The sequence below is a fragment of the Arvicola amphibius genome, chromosome 2 (assembly GCF_903992535.2).
Source record: "Arvicola amphibius chromosome 2, mArvAmp1.2, whole genome shotgun sequence".
NCBI lineage: Eukaryota > Metazoa > Chordata > Mammalia > Rodentia > Cricetidae > Arvicola > Arvicola amphibius.
In genome coordinates this window covers 24,273,702-24,291,678 of record NC_052048.2, presented here as the reverse complement: position 1 = coordinate 24,291,678, position 17,977 = coordinate 24,273,702, and the positions used below count along the sequence as shown (strand labels likewise).

Here is a 17,977-nt window from a genome sequence, read left to right as displayed (position 1 = left end):
GGGTCTGGGATGGAAACTGTGAGGGAGATGCTCAGTGTGAAGGGTTGAGTTAGGACAGGGACTGCTCAGCAGCCGAGGGCCTCTCTCTTGCTGTGTCCTTGCTGGGATGGGTGGTCAGGGTAGGCAGGCTTCTTACTCCTTGGAGGCCATGTAGGCCATGAGGTCCACCACTCTGTTGCTGTAGCCAAATTCATTGTCGTACCTGGAGCACATTGGGAGGACAGTCAGTTTAGAGTTGCTCTCTGGGCTGGCTACCAGGGGTGCCAAGCTAGTTTTAAAAGCCCATTTCTGATCCCACATACCAGGAAATGAGCTTCACAAAGTTGTCATTGAGAGCAATGCCAGCCCCAGCATCGAAGGTGGAGGAGTGGGAGTCACTGTTAAAGTCACAGGAGACAACCTGGTCCTCAGTGTAGCCCAGGATGCCCTTTAGTGGGCCCTCAGATGCCTGCTTCACCACCTTCTTGATGTCATCATACTTGGCCTGTTGAGGACAAAAAAAAAAAAAAAAAAAAAGGTGACTACAAGCCCAGCCTCACCACCCAGCGACAACCCCTGGCCCACCCCAGACATACGGCTTTCTCCAGGCGGCATGTCAGATCCACGACAGACACATTGGGGGTAGGAACACGGAAGGCCATGCCCGTGAGCTTCCCGTTCAGCTCTGGGATGACTTTGCCCACAGCCTTGGCAGCGCCAGTGGATGCAGGGATGATGTTCTGGGCAGCACCACGGCCGTCTCGCCACAGCTTCCCAGAGGGGCCATCCACAGTCTTCTGGGTGGCCGTGATGGCATGGACTGTGGTCATGAGCCCTTCCACGATGCCAAAGTTGTCATGGATGACCTTGGCCAAGGGGGCCAAGCAGTTGGTGGTGCAGGAAGCATTGCTGACAATCTTGAGGGAATTGTCATACTTGTCATGGTTCACACCCATCACAAACATGGGGGCATCCGCAGAAGGGGCGGAGATGATGACCCTTTTGGCCCCACCCTTCAAGTGGGCCTGTGTAAGAGAAAGTTGGTTTCAGACCTGGTTCTTCCTAATTTTTTGGCACCAAATCGTAGGGTTCCCCTCATCTCCAGCCTAGCAGGCACCTACCCCAGCCTTCTCCATGGTGGTGAAGACACCGGTCGACTCCACAACATACTCGGCGCCGGCATCACCCCATTTGATGTTGGCGGGATCTCGCTCCTGGAAGATGGTGATGGCCTTCCCGTTGATGACGAGCTTCCCGTTCTCTGCCTTGACTGTGCCTTTGAACTTGCCGTGGGTGGAGTCATACTGGAACATGTAGACCTGGGGAAACAAGTGTGGGCATCAGGGACTGGTTCAGCAGACGTTTCCCCGCTACCTGCAGGAGCAGCACCCACCATGTAGTTGAGGTCGATGAAAGGGTCATTGATGGCAACAACGTCCACTTTGCCAGAAGTGAAGGCAGCCCTGGTAACCAGGCGCCCAATACGGCCAAATCTGAGGCAAGAAAAACAAGGGGAGTGTCAGAGGTCTCTAGCCAGCGCTGGGTCAACCAATGCTCTTTGTCCCATAGTTGTAGAGAGCTCACAGAAACCATGGCCCACCGAGCGGCTGTAAAAACAGAGGCACAGCACTTTCTATGTAGGCTCAGTACAGTATTGGAATGTAAGAAGCAGGAAATTCAAGTTTTGTCTAGAATTTCCTTTAATAAAGCTGGTAGAATGCTCAGATGTAGAACCCAAATATAGACACGTGCATCCTTAGGAAGCCCCACGAGGCCTAATTTTATCTTCCATGAGCAGCTGAGGGCCGGATGGGCTTTTACAGCACAGCCATAAAGTGGAGCTTTCTTTCCTGTCCAAGAGGTGAATCAGGCTCAAAGCCTTGTTCAATCCCCCCTTCCTATACCCCAGTCATTTTAAGTCCCTAAGTGGCAGTGTGCCCCAGTCTGGGCACAAGCCTGGCACATGGCATTCATCATCCCCACCACCCAGCAGGCTCTGGGAAGTTTGTTCCAGCCTGGCCTGGCTTCAGGCTACACCCCTGGACGGGAAGGACTTGTGCACTCAGCATCACCAAGCTCAAAGGGCAAGGTTAAAGGTCAGAATGAGCAGCAGAGGGTCAGCCCACCTGCTTCCTCCAAGTCCCTCCTCCTAAAGGGACAGAGACCGAGAAAACCACTGGGCTTTCCAGCCCCTAATCCCAGCACCTGTCTTTGCTAGCTAAAAATCAGAAGGAGCAACAGATGTGTGTAGGGGCCAACAGGGTGGAAGAGCCCAGACCCCAGACACAGAAAGGTCAGCCGGCTAAATTTAACCTCCGATTAGGGTGGAGCGGGGAGATCTGGTTTCTGGAGGATGGAATGGGGAGAAGGGCAGGATCCCCAGGCTCAGAGACACCCAATCCGCTTAGTGACCTTTACAGTCTGGCCTATAGGGTTTGGGAAGTCGAGGTTATGGGGGGGAAGGGGATGCTAGCAACGGAGCCTTTTTCTGGTGGAAATTTTCTCTTCGGAACCACCATGACTCAGCCACCGCTCCCCCTCCCCCCGCACTACGCCATCGCTACCACACCTTTGGGGCTGGGAGAAGGACAAACGGACCTCTAAAGTCTGCTTAGATTCTCAGAGAACAATCTAGAAAATGCATCCTATGCCCGAGGAGAATCAGGCGGCTTGGGAGGCAGAGCTCTCCCGAGAGCACGGAAACCTTGCATCACCTGGCTTACAGGATAGAGGTGACTCCACCCGGCAAGAGGGAGTGGGAAGGTTAGTCATAAGCTAGAAAGGAGGAAGGCCCGAGGATGGTTTCCTAACGGTGGTTCATTCATTTCCTTCCCGTTTGCAACATGGCGGCGGCCAGTTACCCTAAGGGAAGCCAAGCCCTTGGGAGATGATGCGCCAGGGAGGGCGCACCTCACAGCCCCATGCCACCGAACGGGAGAAAGGGGGTAATGGGGGAGGGGCTCCCCTTCAGGCACGTGACTACTCAGGGCGCGAAAGTAAAGAAAGAAGCCTCAGCCAGGGGATTAGGGGATGGATCCTGAGCAGGCGTGCGCGCGGGGGGTGGGGTGGTCCTCCTAGTGAGGACGGCCGGGTGCTCATCCCCCGCAAGGGCGGAGCCGGAGCCTTCGTCTGGTCAGATCGCTGACCTTGAGGTCTCCTTGGGTGCTAAGGCCACCTTTTCACCTCCCCAGACTACTGCAAAGTCCCCGGGTCAGGTAGACCTGCATACGCAACGGAGTGGGGTCCGAAGCCCCACCCTGGCCCAGCCCCGAACTCACCCGTTCACTCCGACCTTCACCATCGTGTCTCTGGAACAAGGCTGTGGAAGAAGAAAGTGAGATCAGCGTGGCCCAGTGCACCATGCGACCCCCCCCCATCCGCCACCATTCCCGCCTCTCGTCCCATCACGTCTTCCTCCAGCCCCTGCAATGCGGAGCTCAGGCTCGGACAGCGGAGCTCGCACCAGCGCTCCCAGATCCGGACTGCGCGCACCCCCTTCCCGGTTTCCGACAGTCCCAGGCCTTTTGCGGCCCACTCCGCGTTTTTCACCTGGCACTGCACGAAAAGAAGCGGCTGTCTCTAGAACAGGGAGGAGCAGAGAGCACCGGGGAGGGCTGCAGTCCGTATTTATAGAAACCGGGGCAGTGGGGGGAGCTGATGACGCGCGCCCCGCCTCCCGCCCCGCTCAACCAGTCCCAACACAAGGGCGCTGAGGCCTGAGCTACGTGCAACCGTAAAGCCGCGAGTAGCTGGGCCTCCTCTCTCGTTTCCTCCCAACCCCCTCTCTTTGGACCCGCCTCGTTTTTGAAACGTGCACGCACCAAACGTGTGGGCTTGGGGCTGAGAGGGGGAGGGGAACTGAGATTGCCTCGCTGGGGAGGTGACCCGGTGATGGGTCCCAGGATAAGACCGAAGGAATATAGACTATGGACTTAAGGACGTGGAGTGTGCACCCAGGACATCCAGGACCCAGAGACCTGAAAGTTGTCGTTGGAAAAAAGTGGGAGGACCTTGGGAGCTGCAGGAACGGGGAATTGAGCAGAAATGTGCGTCTGCCCACAGCTGCACCATCGACCCTCTCCCCTTTTTGAAAAGGCTGCGGAAAAGTTGAGGATCTTCTCGTCGTTGTTCGGTAGTGACACAGACTAAAGCAGCAAAGCTGAAGAAAAGGCCCGGGAGGGGCCACTTTGCCTCCTGCTGGGGCCCTTCGCATTTGCGGCCCCACCCCCACCCATCTCCCCTCCACCTCCTGGCTTCCATTTTTTGGGCCAGAGGCCAGGCTTGTGTACTGGACTGTGAGAGCAAGGAGGAGGCTAGGGAAGAGGCCTGAAGGGGCGGTTCCTACGCCATAGGTCGGGATGCCCTGCAGCCTGGAGACCAGACCATTGAGACTCACAAATGCGCCTCTGTGTTCCCCAACTAAGGTCTAGGTTGGGGGCCCGGGATGAGGACAGTACCCTGGTTGTGGGTTTGGTTGGAGGAGGTTAAGAGACCTTCCATAGTGTCCTTCCTCGGAACCTACCGCCCAGGCTAGGAGACACTGCCCCTTTCACCCACTGCAGCCCCAGGGTGGAGTGCTGGACGTGAGGGCGGAAGTCCCTCCCCGTCCTGGGACGTGCCTGCTGGCCCTGCGGCCAGGGCCTCTCTCCTTCCTTGGCTGCCCTCGTGGACGCCGGGTGAGGTCAGAGGGGGAAAAGTAGAAGGGGAGGTATTTCGCCCTAAGCCAGAACAGGCAGGCAGGCAGGCCCCCAGTCCGGGATTCCTCACTTGTCTGAACGGTAGGGAGGGTGGAAAGGGTGGGTTCTGAGCTCTTGGAAGGGCTTGGTAGCACATCAACAGGTGCAGGGCAGGGGGATCCTGGGGCCTCTTTACTAGGCCAGTGAAACTTGAGACCAGCCCCCTGCTCTTCTAGCTGAAGAGCCTAATTGCTAAGTTTAGCTGGCCTGGTGATAACCTTTGCTTAAAAGGCAGGGAGAGCATGCTGACTGCACCCCAAATAACAGTCCTGGCTCCTTGCCCTTCTGGGATCGCCCTACCTCCTTGGGGTACCAGAGCCAAGGCTGTGGGGCTGACAGCTGTGTGGGCCATGCCCAGGCTTTCCATGAGCAGGGAACAGAGCTGAGAGAACAGGGGTTGGGGGTTGAGGGGGGGAGGGATGGACAGTGGGAGTGTGGCCATGGCGCTGTGCGGGGAGCAGAGGCATCTTCAGTCCCTTTTCTGCCTTTCTTCCAACAGAGGCTCCACAAGCGGCATTGACCCTATTCCACCAGGTCTCAGGAGCCCCTCCACAGTCCCGCCCTAACCTTAAGCATGTTTCCGAGGAGCCATCTCCCCTTTTTCCTCATGCCTATCATCTGCCAGTACTGTTCCCCCACCACAGACATAAGAGGTAGGGACCATTTCAGAGGCAATGTGCTGTTGTCATGGCAGCAGAAACATCAGTGTGCTTCCTGTACCAAGTGACTCAGCAGACGAAGGAGTTGGGGAGGGTGGGCAGCACACAGCAGGGTTTGCAGCTGAGGGAGGGGCTGGACCTCCTGCAGACCCATAATAGAGAGAAGGAAGGACTGACTGACGGGGAGGTAGACCTTGCCACCCACAGATGCGGGGAGGGGGCACAGCTCTTGATCTCTCCTGGGATGGAGCACATGGAGGAAACAATCCTTAGGTCTAGAGCATTTTTCAAGTTGCACACTGCTGGCACGCTGTGTTGGGGTGTCCTGTGCATGAAGGATGTTAGTCAACATCATCCTCCCAAGGCTTTTGTTCAAAGAGTGCTTATAGCAGCTCCATGTCCCACAAGGCCGTGACAGAAATAGGTCTCTGGGTATTGTCAAATGTTGTCTTGGGTACAAAGTACCCCAGGCTGAGTGGGGCTTATACGAACCTAGACCATGTAATTCTCTACAGTGGAACTTCTCACTAGTTGTGCAAGATGAAGCAATGCGGATCATGAAGATCCAAAGACAGCCTCAGGGTACCTGGGCTTCCTTATCTTCTCTCTGGACTGATAACCCTCAATCTGCTGCCTGAATCTGGGCGAAGGTGAAAGATGAAACAGAGACCAGCAGAGGACAAAATACTTAAAAGTATATAAAAACATTTATTCTTAAAAAACACGATTGGTTAAGTATCTCTTTAGAAGTGAAAGCAGCCATCAGATGGGCTCTCAGAGAAAGACACTGTATACATGTTAAAAACAAAGAGGCAGCAAACATTTTTACAAGGGAGGAACTGAATTCAAAGGCATCCAATAAGATACCCTGCACGGCAGGGATGGGAATAGGTGAAGGCAACTCCTAGGACCTCTGTCTCCGGGCAGATGCTCTGCGGATGGGGGTGGTTCTCTTGGGTGTCTCCTCTTCTGTCATCTCTGCTGAAAGTTCTATTCAGAGAATCATGGGAACAAAAACTGAGTCACCAAGATGGCGCAAAACAATCTTAAAACATAACCAGAGCTGCAAAGCACACTGCGGAAGTCAGCCAAGCTGCACAGCGGGTGGCACTACCAGGAGGAATGACTCTACACCCAGGCAAGCCCCACTGAGACACCCAAGGCTGTGGGGAGGCCGTCATACCGTCCTCGCTGGCCTCATCACTTGAAAAGGTGACTCTGGCTTTCTTCTTGGACTTCCGTTGCTGAGTGTTTGGTTGAGGACGGTTGGTGCGTCGAGGCTTAGGCGTGACGAAGTCACTGTCTGAATCTACAGAAGTCAGAGGCTTTTGCCTTGAGACTAGAGGTAGAAGGGAGACAGGATTTCAAAAAACAAAAACAAACCACAAAGGAAAAACATGAAAGATGGTGGAGACTGCTTGTGGGAAGCCCCGTGTGGGCTTGCTCTCATACCGGCAGAGGGTTTCTTGGCAGACAGGGCTCTCTGGCTGCCTCCTTGGCCAGCTTCAAGCTCCTCTACTCCATCCATGCCTCTGGTGTGACAGGCCCGAAGCTTCTGCTCAAATTCATCTATTGTAGACTAGAAGAAAATTAAGTTAAAAACAGGGCTGAGATATTGTCTCCCTGTTTAAAAACAGCCACGAAAGAAACAGAAAGACCTGAAATGTTTATTCTAAGTTAGCTACATCTATCGTGTATCTCTACCTGTTTATACAGTATATGGTGAGAACACAACTAAGTGGCACCCCACAGAGATGAGGTGTGTAGGGCGGTGAAAATGTCTAGTATGACCCTGTAGTGACAAGTCATTGTACTCAGGGAAGCCAGTGTCAGTGTAAACTGTGGCCTTGGGTACTCATCTGTCAATCATATCCACTCATCCAGGTCAATGGAGACCATAAGACCACAGCACCCGAGGACAAGGAGCTGATGGGGTAGAGGACGTACGTGGATCGGGACAGGAGCAGACAGGAACTCTACTTACTCAGTTTTTCTTTAAACATGAAACCGCTCTAAAAAAGAAGTCTAGTGCCAAGCATGTGATGCACGCCTTTAATCCCAACACTCGAGAGGCAGAGGCAGGGGAATCTGTGAATTTGAGGCCAGCCTGGTCTACTACATACATATCAAATTCTAAGCCAGCTAGAGCTACATAGAAAGACAATGTCTCAAGTAGAAACTGGCTGTTCCTGGTGGCTGGAGAGATGACACTTGCTGCTCCTGCAGAACACCTGGGTTCAGTTCCCAGCACCAACATGGCAGCTCACAACTTTCCATAACTCAGGTTCCAGGGATCTGGCACCTTCACACAGACACACACTCAGGCAAAACACAAATACACATAATTTTTTTTTAAAAAATGACCTTTTAAAAAGGGACGGGAGCAGGAGAAAGGACCAGGAATTGGACCTAGAAAGATCTGGCCTCAAGTTACCTTGGTTAAATGGTTGTGGTGAGGCTAGCGAGGCAGGAAGGTAAGAGTCCCACAGCACACAGGAAAGCAGACTGTGTTTACTGCACTGGAACCCAGTAGGGCCACTGACCCTATGCCACTCACCTTGCCCTCAGGCTTGGCCCACCGACGCAGTTTACCCACAACTGACAAGAAAGCAGCGAAGACAGAGTCATCTGACAGCTTATCTCCAAAGCAGTCAAAGTTGTCCAGCATCTTGTGGAGGCCTCGCTCTGTGAGGGGCAGCTGGGACACACAGTAGGCCAGATCCCGGTATTGCCGCTCAGTTCTGCACAAGGAATAGACACCATGAGGCTCGCATGTCTCCCGTGTCAGTCTCCCTTGGTCCCTCTGAAGAGTCCTCTAGGCAGAGACCACCCCCAAAACGGCAGCATACCGGGCTGTGCGGAACCGCTGACACAGCTTCTCCACCAGGCTCTCGGTCTGTTTGTCCTTGGTGATATAGGAAAGGAGCTGCCTGTGAGGGGGTGGGGGTGGGAGGGTGTGTGTGACTAGCCAGCAAAGTTCTCAACTGCTACACAGAATCCACCCCACCCCCACCCCAGCACCACCTTTTCTGTCCTTGCTTTAGAAGAATGCTCGTGGCCATGGCCTCCCACCAATCCTCTTGTCCCCTTCCATTTACTGAGAATGCAGATAAGAACAGCTGCTATCTGGTGACTCCTGCTATATGTCTACAACCTGGGAGTCAAACCCATTTGAGAGCCTTGAGAACTGTGAAGCAAGTACTAGCACTCTCATAGAGGGAAACAGGCAAATGGGTCAAGCTGTTTGGGAGAGCGTACAGCTAAAATGGACACTTGGGACTGAAAACAGTGGCAAGAGTGCTTGTCTAGCATACGCAAGGCCCTGAGTTCATTCTTGTTCACTCTTAGCGTATCATAGTCAACAACCAACCAACCAACCAACCAACCAACCAACCAACCAACCAGAGCTGGGATAAAAAGCATGTCTGGTTCCTAACCAAGTCTGTGTGCTGCACACACACACCTGATGGCAACACACACCCCATACCACATTACATCCCTTTAAGTTTATGTAGAAAGCCATACTTCATGATGGTGTGGAAGGGCTCCTCCTCCACCCCACCCTCTGGGTCCGACAGGCGACTGATGATATCAGGGAGGAGATTATAGATTGCGTTGCCCTGTAGGAGAAAGAGACCAAAGACCATGAGATGGGGGCGGGAAGTGCGACCATCTACTTCCTCTGCAGAAAGCTCCAAGCTGCGTCTGTCACCTTGTGGGAGAGCTCATTGAAGAAATTCTTGGCCAGAGCAGCGATGTGAGGCACAGGGTCGATGAGCAGCACAGCCATCTCGCTCACCTGCCCCTTCACTTTTACCATGTCCTTCAGGATCAGGTGCGTCATCACCAGCCCCGCCGTCCTCCGCACTTGCTGAGCTGGGTCTCGGAGGCTAGGAATAAAAGCTCTAGTCAGAGATCAAGAACTCGTTTATACCTTAAGGCCAACATGAAGGCCCGATGTAAGGATCTATTGTTCTACAGTATGCCATTCTGGAAGCAGCTCGAAGGCTATTTTGAATTGAAAACTGGAGTCAGGGACAATGGAAGGCTTGTAGGCAGGACTTTAGAAGGCTACTTCAGCTCCCAGTGTCCACTTAGAGCTCGTTCATACAAGGCGAATAGCTAGCACATACTGAACTCTGCCACGGTCGGGGAAGAGCTGTGGCTCGCTGCAGTAATGGACTGCAGAGCGAAGCTCTCGAGGGATCTGAGGGATCTCTTACCGGGCGTACAGATGAGGAGTCCAGGGATCCACCAGGTTGGGGAAGCGGATAGCCAGATCCCCGGTGGCAACCATGAGATTAGAGCGGACAGTGGGGAGTGAAGACTTTTCAAGCATGGTGAATAGAAGACGAAGCTGGGAGTCGCAGAAGGGGGCACTGAGGGCAAAGAGAAAATCATCAGGGAAGCAGGAGAGCCGTGTCATCTCATCTTCCTAGAGCTGAGACCAACGGGGCTACCTGATCATGCAGAACTTGCCAAGGGCCAGCGAAGCAGCCGCGCAGAGGTCTGGGTTGCTGTACAGGCCAGGGTTGTTGCAGACTTTAAGCAGCAGCGGAACAAAGGCAGCTAGCACCTGACTGCCTGTTGGAAGAAGAGCTCCGGGTTGGGGGCAGATGTAACAAGTGGGGAGAAAGGCACGCGGCAGTGCTTCTCACCGTCCAGCAGCTCCCTCTCACAGATGCCGCGGATTAGCTCTGCCTCTGTGTCATCAGCGGTGGCCCCGACCAGCCCCATCTCCTCCTCCATGGTTGTTTCAGAGCCTGTACTCTGGAGGGAAAGAAGCCAGGGTGGTCACTTTTCTTTCTTGAGAAAGGCGCTTATGTAGCCCAGGCTGTCCTGAAACTTTCTATGTAGACCAGGCTGGCCACAAATTCACAGGGATCTGCCTGTCTCAGTATCCTAAGCTGGGATAAAGGCATATGTCACTGCACCCTGCTTTGAGGAAAAAAAAAAAAAAACAACTTTTTTTTTGGTTTTGAGTGTTTTACCCTGCATGTATATAAGCACAGCACATGTGCACATTGCACATGGAGACCAGGAGAGGGCATCAGATTCCCCTGGAGCTAGAGTTACAGATGATTGAGCGTTACCTTGTACAATCTGGGATCTGCTCACGTTCTCTTCAAGTGCAGTAAGTGCTCTTAACCTTTGATCCATTTCTCTACTCACAAGGCAGCATTTCTGATTCTAGCATAACACTTCATTTGCATGAAGAGATCTAAAGATGAAGTTTATAAAACCATCCACAGAAGTGCCAAGTATGTCCATAAAGAGAATTCCTGAGTGGAGAGAATAACCAGGTCCCTACACCTCTTCCTCTGAAAACAGTTGACTCTAAATGGTAAATTTGGCTCAGGGTCACTTTCCTCCACCTGCAAGACTCTCTTCTTTGTCTACAAGCAAATAAGCCTTTAGCAGAGAGGACAAAGGACCTCACCAGGTGACAGGCAAGTAGCACAGGCTGATAAAAAGAGGGGGTGTTATGTGTGTTCAAACAAACAGCACTTCAGATGGAGCCTGTCTCTTAGACCAAGGTCCACAAGTCAGTCTGTATGTACCTAACTTGATGAGCATGGGGAGACCGTGCCATCTTTGTCGATGTTAATCTTCCCCAGGGAAGTAGCAACAAAGAGGCAGGGTCTTCACTTACTAATAAAGCAGAGATTTCCCTACGAAGAAATGTCCTGAGCTAAGGTTATGAAAATCTGGGAAACACTTGGGGGCATGAGCCACTCATTCACCTTCTCCTTGGGGTCCTTGGTCCTGTGTTCCCGTTCTTCCTGAAGAACTCGCCGCCGACCCAGCTCTCCACTCACTGCGTGTTCCAAATGTACTAGCTGCTGTAGGGCCACATCCCCAGCCAGTGACAGCAGGTTCATCAGCAGGAATGTGGGGAGCATGGGGACTCTGTCCTCTGATGTAGAGGGAAGGGAAAGAGCAAAGGCACAGTCAAGTTCCATCAAACTCCACTCCTTCCTCATGTGCTACTCAAAGTAGGAACAGGAGGTGGGGAGGGGGACACGTGGCAGTAATCAAGAGCGTGGGCTGAGGCTCTTTACCCTTTAGGGAAACAACAGAAGCCGGCTGCCCACTCCGTCCCCAAGCACTCAAACCTCTGCCCACGTACTGGGGTCCTCAGTGGTGTTCTTCTCAAGCTTCTCCAAGGCTTGCTTTGCACAGCCTTGTAACATCTGGGCACAGATCACTTCCGGGCTCTCTGCCAGTTGGTAGGTCAGGGTCACTGCTGCCTCTTTGAATGGGATCCAGAGGGGGTCTGGATGTGCGAACCCCTTTGTGACCATCTCTCCAAGTCGCTCAAACAACCTGTGTTCCCGAGGCAGCCGGAAGGGAGGCTGACGCTCACCCAGGGAAGGCTGAGAAGAAAACAAAATCCAGGGTGGGGAAGACAGACAGGAGGCTCTCCACTCCCCTCAGCTGAGCCATGGCCATCCCAGCACCCACCTTCCTCCTGTCCGAGATGTTGGCAATGGCAAGGCACACCTGCTGGGCCAGCCTGTAGTCCTGTGGGAACTTCTCCTCCAGCCCTACCTTCACCAGCGTGTCTAAATTGCTTCCTACAATTTCTGGTTTTCCTCTAGAGAAAGGAAAACGGAGTTAAAGGCAGTCCTCGGCAGGATTCCAGGGAGACAGGGCAGTGCGGGATGGCCCCAGTACCTGCCCTGGGGTTCCTAGAGCCCTGGAGCACTACAGAAAGGCCCTGCCTCAGGGCCAGTCCCTGGACCACTTGTGTCAGTGACTGTTTCTACTACACGAGCAGGCAGGTGCTCTCTCCATGCAGGCAGCCGACCAGGAAAGCTCAATGTGCTGGCTGTGACTAGATGGGAAGGCCTCTCAGACCCTCCTTTCCTTCCCCACAGCCTGAGCCTCACCGTGCCATCATGCCAAGAAGCATGACAGAGGAACAGCGCTCCAGCGGAGAGCAGGGGACCTTCTCTGTGGCTCGCTCCCATAGCAGCTGGGTCACTGCTGGCTTTATCTCACCCTTCTGCACAAACTCACACAGCTGAGGAGGAAAGACAAAGAACTCAGCTTCAGAATAACAGCCCCTGGTTGGTCGACTTATCTGTTTTTTTCTTTTCTTTTTCTTTTTTTGGTTTTTCGAGGGTCGACTTATCTGAAGACAACACTGAGCCCTAGATGGAACTAACGCTGGCAAACAGAAGAGAAAGGAGTTTGGAGAGGCACTTCTCGCTCCAGTCTCTGTTTTCCTATTTCATGTCTTTCTTCAAGGCTACACTTCCTAAAGTAACGGACTCAAATGGATCTTCTGAGTTCTGTGTGGACCACCGTTCTGACTACACTCTGGATATTTCTTGTAATTTTTCTTACTGTGAGAACAAGGTCAACCTGTCTCTGACAGGGTCACTGTCCTTTTTCCTTTTCTTTTCCCAACAATGCCAACACCCTCTTCTTTACATGTGCATCCATTCTCGCCACTCCTGTCCTCTCATCCCTGCCCACCTATGGGAGCCGCAGGCAGCACTTCTACCCTGCCCACAGCTCTCCAGGTGGTTGTGTGACAGGCAGGGCGTCTCCTCAGCATCTGTTTCCAGGTCTTCTCTGCTTACTGTAGAAGTTTTGAACATCAGGCAGCCTGGGAAATATCAAGGCAGCTGCCTCCCCCAGGTTCTTTTTCCACAGAAAGGAACAAAAGTAGCAACCAGGAGGCGCGGCCTGGCAGGGGCACCGCTCCCTACAGTGCAGATTCAGCTCATTAAAAAGCAGGGTCCCGTTGCCTTGAAGGCACCAGCCTATGCTCCCAACTTGACTATCTTGTGCAGGTAATGACTCCGAGACAGAACACAGACCTCTTCATTCTCGGGCTGCGAGAGTGGACTTTCTGTGATTTCTGCCAGAAACTCTCTCCTCTTCTCTCTCTATCTCTCAATCTCACTGAACTTCCATGAACCCTGCTGACTAGCACCAACCGCCGATGGGACACGTCCCTGACCTCTACCATAAGCAGCTCTGTGATCTGTTACAGCACAGAGGCTGGATATGTTTTCTGGCGTATATACAGTGTAACTGCTGCAGCCAGGCAAGTTGCCAAGCCTCTCCTGGAGCCTCCCTCACAGACCCCATTCTACACAAAAAGAACTACTCCAGAGTCACCCGGGGTGTTAACAACAGCGCCCAGCACATAGTAAACAGTATGTGTTATTACTGCTATTACAGTTGTTAGCTATGCCACTGACTCTACAGGTGAATTTTGTTTTGTTTTGTTTTGTTTTAAGACAGGGTTTCTCTGTGTAACAGCCCCAGCTCTCCTGGAACTAGTTCTTGTAGATTAGGCTGGCCTTGAACTCACAGAGATCCGCCTGTCTCTGTCTCATGAGTACTGAGATTAAGGTAGGTGAATATTTACTTGCTACATTTTTCTAACCATGTTTTGGTTTTTTACTCTAAGCAAACTGCTGGCGCCTTTAAATTTGGGCATGCGAGTTGAGCACTGCTGCACACAGGAATCTCAACACTGAGGAAGCGGTGGCAGGACCGTGAGTTGGAGGCCAGCCTGGACTACACAGTGAGACAACTGCCCTAAACACAGTAGCAAACAAACAAGCAAATGAAAATAAAGTCGAGAACGGGAAGCAACTAATCTTAAATCTCTCTGTGGGGCTGAATAGATCTCCGCACACAGCAAACAACCACTAATTATACCTTCTGAATGAGAAGGGGACAGAGCAGGAGACTTACAATTTCCTCAAGACACTGGATGGTCCCGACGGAGGCATCCACTAACAACAGAGAGAGGTTCTGTATCAAGGCCTGGGCCGTGGCTCTGTGGGAACAGCAGAGATCAGTGGTCACTATGACCGGGAAGCTGTTAGGTTAAATAACTGCTTGGAGTAGGCCTCAGCAGAAATCCTATGGACCCATCCATGAGTTCTGACTCCCCCAGACAAATATCTTTCATGATACTAGGATTAATCCTCTGAGAAGCTGACCTCAGAAAAGTTAACAAAGACGAGGAGCCCATATACCTGGCTGAGTCCCCCTTTGGATTGAGGTAGAGTTGGCGGTAGGCATTAAGTACAGCATCCCGGACACCAGGCTCCTTAGACCAGATGAGAGGCAGCATGCGGCGAACCCCAAACAGGGCCTGAGGTACCCCAAACTGGAATACCATCACAAAGAATTCGATCACCTCCTGCACCACTGAGAACAAATACAAATGTCACCCATCTACTTGACAACTTGATGAGTATCACAGCATCCACAGATGGGACCCCTGCTAACACAGTAACAAGGTCGTGAGGTCACTGTCATTGTCCCAGAGAATGACTGCTACAATGCCTTCTCATGACACTGGCTAAACTAGGTACACTGCAAAATGCTATCAGTGGTAAACACCCCTGACTTTTAATGGTGCAGGCACCAGGGGATGATTGATGGCTCAGTGATTAAAAGCACTCGCTATTTGTTCAGAGGACCTGGTTCAAATTCCCAGTGTCCATGTGGTGGCTCAACAAATCCTAAGTTCAGTTCCAGAGGATCTGACCAACTCCCCTCTATGCTTCCTGCAGGCACCAAACATGCATGTGATACACACATGCGGGCAAAATACTTATACACATGAACAATAAAATCTTAAAAATATAGCAATAAGAAAGGTATCAATAACTATGAGCCGGCAGAACTGTTTCTCAGCCCACGACCAGTTCTTTCGGAAGAGCCCTGGCTTACCTGTGCTTGTGTTTTCATACATCATCTTGCTGATGACGCCGATGGCCTCTGTAACCTTCTGCGAGAAGCTGTAGGCATCCTGCAGATACTGCACCAACATCTCCTGCTTCACCAGCTCATCGTCCCTCTGGGGTCCTTCAGGCTCGGACGCACTGGGAGTGTCTTTACTGTTAGTCAGCACAGGGACATTATCCCCATGAGACTCCTGTGTGGGAGCTGCAGAGCCCAGGAATTAGAGAGGTTCAGGAAGTTTTACTCAGCAGGCTAGTGGCTACCAACATCCCTGGATATTTCTTTCAACAATTTGAAGGTATAAAATTAGAACCTATTCTAACACACTTTGATTAGTTTCTTAGTAGATCCCTGTAGACCCCTATGACTGAGCTGCTCCCCTTCCAGATCAGCAGTGTCAACCCCTCCCCGAGCCTCCTTCAACCCAAGGCTGTGCTTGCTGACTGAAAGGATTACCTTTGAAGATAATTCCCAGGAGATGCAGGAAGCTGTCCTCCTCCAGGTCTGTGTGACTGAAGGGTTGGGACTCCTGGAAGTGACTGGTGGCTTCTCTAGTGAGAATAATAGCTTGCCTGAAAGAATACCAGTCTGTCACCAATTCAGCACCCAGAAGAATGTCACTGAAGCCCTTGTAAGGGATCCTATCTCATGATTCCATCCAGCCCTTACACGCGGCACCCTAAAGAAAAGGGCTGTGTCTCATGCTTCAAGAGCTGAGCAGTACCTACTAGGATATCAGGCCCCAAACTCCAGGCCTTTACTGTAGTCTTCAAAGAAGTTGGATCTATTTAAAAAGGTTTTTAAAATCATAAACCCAGGGCTAGCCAGAGAGCGTGGCAAGCAAGGGTACCTACCACAGAGCTTAACGACTTAGAATTGATTCCCCAAAGTTGTCCTTTATCTTTACATGTGCTATACCCCATGTACATTCCCATAAATAAATAACTAAATATATATTTATGTATACATATATAAAAACCTACTGTTTGCAGCCAACAGAGTTTCAATAATTTGTTACTTTTATGACATAACCACACAATGAGGTTCTTTTCTTGAAACAGAGTTTTACAATGTACTCAGAATGACCATGAACTCACTATGTATCCCAATCCTCCTGCCTTAGACTCCCTAAATCCTGGGATTACAAACAAGTGCTGCTGTCCCATAGTAACATCTGTGTAGCCACGGCATGGCTGGGAGGCACAATTTAGCAGCAGAGCATATGCTGAGCATATGCAAGCTCCTGGGTGCCAAGTCTCCCAGGAAGAACAAAAAAGCAACAGGTGGCACCACACTTGGTTTATATAGGGCTAGGGATCGAGCACACACCTCAGGTGCAGCTGAGCTACATCTCCATCCCTTTTCACCTTTTGGAGATGAAGTTTCATTACACAGCTCTGGCTGTGAGGAAGACTTGCTGTTTAGACCTTGCTAGCTTTGAATCTGCAGCAACCTCCTGCTTCTGCCTTCTGAGTGCCAGGGTTATAAGCATGCACCACCATACCAGGTTCACTTAGTTGTCTGTGAAGTGCTAGGGACCAAAGGCATAGACCAAGTAAATGTTTTTTACCACTGGGCTAGACCTCTAGGCCTGAGAGTAACTTTCTGTTTTGTTTTGCTTATTGGGCCCTGAGAACTGAACCTAGAGCCTTGTGCACACTAGTGTTCTACCCCTGACACATTCCCGGTTTTCTTTAAACTCTGAGATAGAATCTCATTAAGTTGGCCTCAGTAATTGTTCCTGACTCAGCTTCCCACGTACTTTGGCTTACAGGCCTGTGCCATAGACTGGGCTCGGGAGTAGTTTTAAAAACATTTTAGAAAGTAGAAAAGCAGTTGTGGATTATACTTTTGGTCTGATATTACTACAGTAAAAATGCCTATCACCTTTGGGAGCAGCAATACTTAAGAACAAATCATTTTCTTTCTTTCTTGTTTGTTTGTTTTCTGAAACAATGTTTCTCTGTGTAGCTCTGTCTAGAGATCCACCTTTCTGCCTCCTGAGTGCTGGGATTAAAGGCCTGCACCACCATCGCCTGTTTAGTACTAATCATTTTTAAGGACTCACCATAAGTCTCTCAAAGGTTAACTCTAAATCCTCAGACCAGTTGTGAAATAATAATCTTTTTGTACACTGTGAAGATGTGTCACTCTGGTTTAATAAAAAGCTGAACAATTGCTAGGAAGGATTTTCAGGGCAGAGAGGATGCTGGGAAGAAGGCAGAGTTGCCAGTCGGATGCAGAGCAAGCAGGATGGGGAATACGGAGATAATGGGGAATAAAGCCATGAGGTAGAAAGAAGAGCTAATTAGAAACTAGCCTAAGCTATCGGCTGAACTTTCATCATTAATAAGTCTCTGCCTTTTTCTTTTTGTAAGCTGACAGCCCAAAGAAAGATTCACCTACACAGACCTGCAGAGAACACCCTAATCTTGTACATACTTGTAACTAGCCTTGGCAAGCAGCTGACGGATGCGTCCTGTCACCTCTTCCACAGTCTCTGTTCCAGCGATTTGTTGATCTTCCTCTTCCTGGGGAAGCTTTAGAAGCTGCTGCAGGGTGGACTTCAATTCTGGCAACATGGCTTCCCATTCCTCCTCCGGGTCTAGTGCTGCAGCTGAAACGGAGTCTTGTTTAGGCTCTCTCAGGCTTTGTGACCGACCTTGGGGAAAAGCAAGTCAAACTCCCGGGGCAGCTGAATACTCACAAGCAGCCGCGGGTCGCCTCTGGGCTCTCATGTCTTGTAACTTCTGGGTCTCCTTCTGCAGTGGTCCAGCAAGGTCAGCATCACTGAGCTGTGGGAAGAGTGTGCGGTCACTGAGTGATACAAGGCCGTCTCTGCCTCAGTCTCACCCCTCTCTGCATGCACCATGCTGACTC

General features: G+C 51.4%; 2 protein-coding genes and 1 long non-coding RNA gene across 4 annotated transcripts in view; 1 reads left to right on the top strand and 2 right to left on the bottom strand.

Moving 5' to 3' along the window:
• Nucleotides 1–39: 39 nt before the first annotated feature.
• Gapdh (glyceraldehyde-3-phosphate dehydrogenase) lies at nucleotides 40–3,298 on the bottom strand. The gene is made up of 6 exons (XM_038318368.1): nucleotides 3,258–3,298; nucleotides 1,373–1,472; nucleotides 1,101–1,298; nucleotides 576–1,004; nucleotides 303–484; nucleotides 40–202 (listed from the first exon to the last, which is right to left on the bottom strand). Exons 1-6 carry the CDS (start codon nucleotides 3,278–3,280, stop codon nucleotides 133–135), a joined length of 1,002 nt encoding a protein of 333 aa, XP_038174296.1. The 5' UTR covers nucleotides 3,281–3,298; the 3' UTR covers nucleotides 40–132.
• A 528-nt stretch (nucleotides 3,299–3,826) lies between these two features.
• Nucleotides 3,827–6,265, top strand: LOC119806585. The gene is made up of 3 exons (XR_005284231.2): nucleotides 3,827–4,660; nucleotides 5,215–5,368; nucleotides 5,890–6,265. It is a non-coding gene; the product is annotated as an uncharacterized LOC119806585 (long non-coding RNA).
• The window catches only part of Ncapd2 (non-SMC condensin I complex subunit D2), a 26,276-nt gene continuing 14,361 nt past the window's right edge, over nucleotides 6,063–17,977 (bottom strand). For both annotated transcript variants that reach the window (XM_038318367.1, XM_038318366.1), the window contains exons 12-31: nucleotides 17,805–17,892; nucleotides 17,540–17,714; nucleotides 15,554–15,669; nucleotides 15,086–15,301; nucleotides 14,383–14,557; nucleotides 14,096–14,180; nucleotides 12,268–12,401; nucleotides 11,840–11,972; nucleotides 11,505–11,751; nucleotides 11,119–11,291; nucleotides 10,033–10,144; nucleotides 9,835–9,958; nucleotides 9,598–9,753; nucleotides 9,087–9,264; nucleotides 8,900–8,994; nucleotides 8,224–8,304; nucleotides 7,932–8,115; nucleotides 6,827–6,953; nucleotides 6,558–6,713; nucleotides 6,063–6,364 (exon numbers count right to left, since the gene is read on the bottom strand). In XM_038318367.1, the coding sequence (XP_038174295.1) occupies nucleotides 6,279–6,364; nucleotides 6,558–6,713; nucleotides 6,827–6,953; nucleotides 7,932–8,115; nucleotides 8,224–8,304; nucleotides 8,900–8,994; nucleotides 9,087–9,264; nucleotides 9,598–9,753; nucleotides 9,835–9,958; nucleotides 10,033–10,144; nucleotides 11,119–11,291; nucleotides 11,505–11,751; nucleotides 11,840–11,972; nucleotides 12,268–12,401; nucleotides 14,096–14,180; nucleotides 14,383–14,557; nucleotides 15,086–15,301; nucleotides 15,554–15,669; nucleotides 17,540–17,714; nucleotides 17,805–17,892 (2,841 nt within the window). In that variant the 3' untranslated portion in view covers nucleotides 6,063–6,278. The remainder of the gene's footprint in view (nucleotides 6,365–6,557; nucleotides 6,714–6,826; nucleotides 6,954–7,931; nucleotides 8,116–8,223; nucleotides 8,305–8,899; nucleotides 8,995–9,086; nucleotides 9,265–9,597; nucleotides 9,754–9,834; nucleotides 9,959–10,032; nucleotides 10,145–11,118; nucleotides 11,292–11,504; nucleotides 11,752–11,839; nucleotides 11,973–12,267; nucleotides 12,402–14,095; nucleotides 14,181–14,382; nucleotides 14,558–15,085; nucleotides 15,302–15,553; nucleotides 15,670–17,539; nucleotides 17,715–17,804; nucleotides 17,893–17,977) is intronic.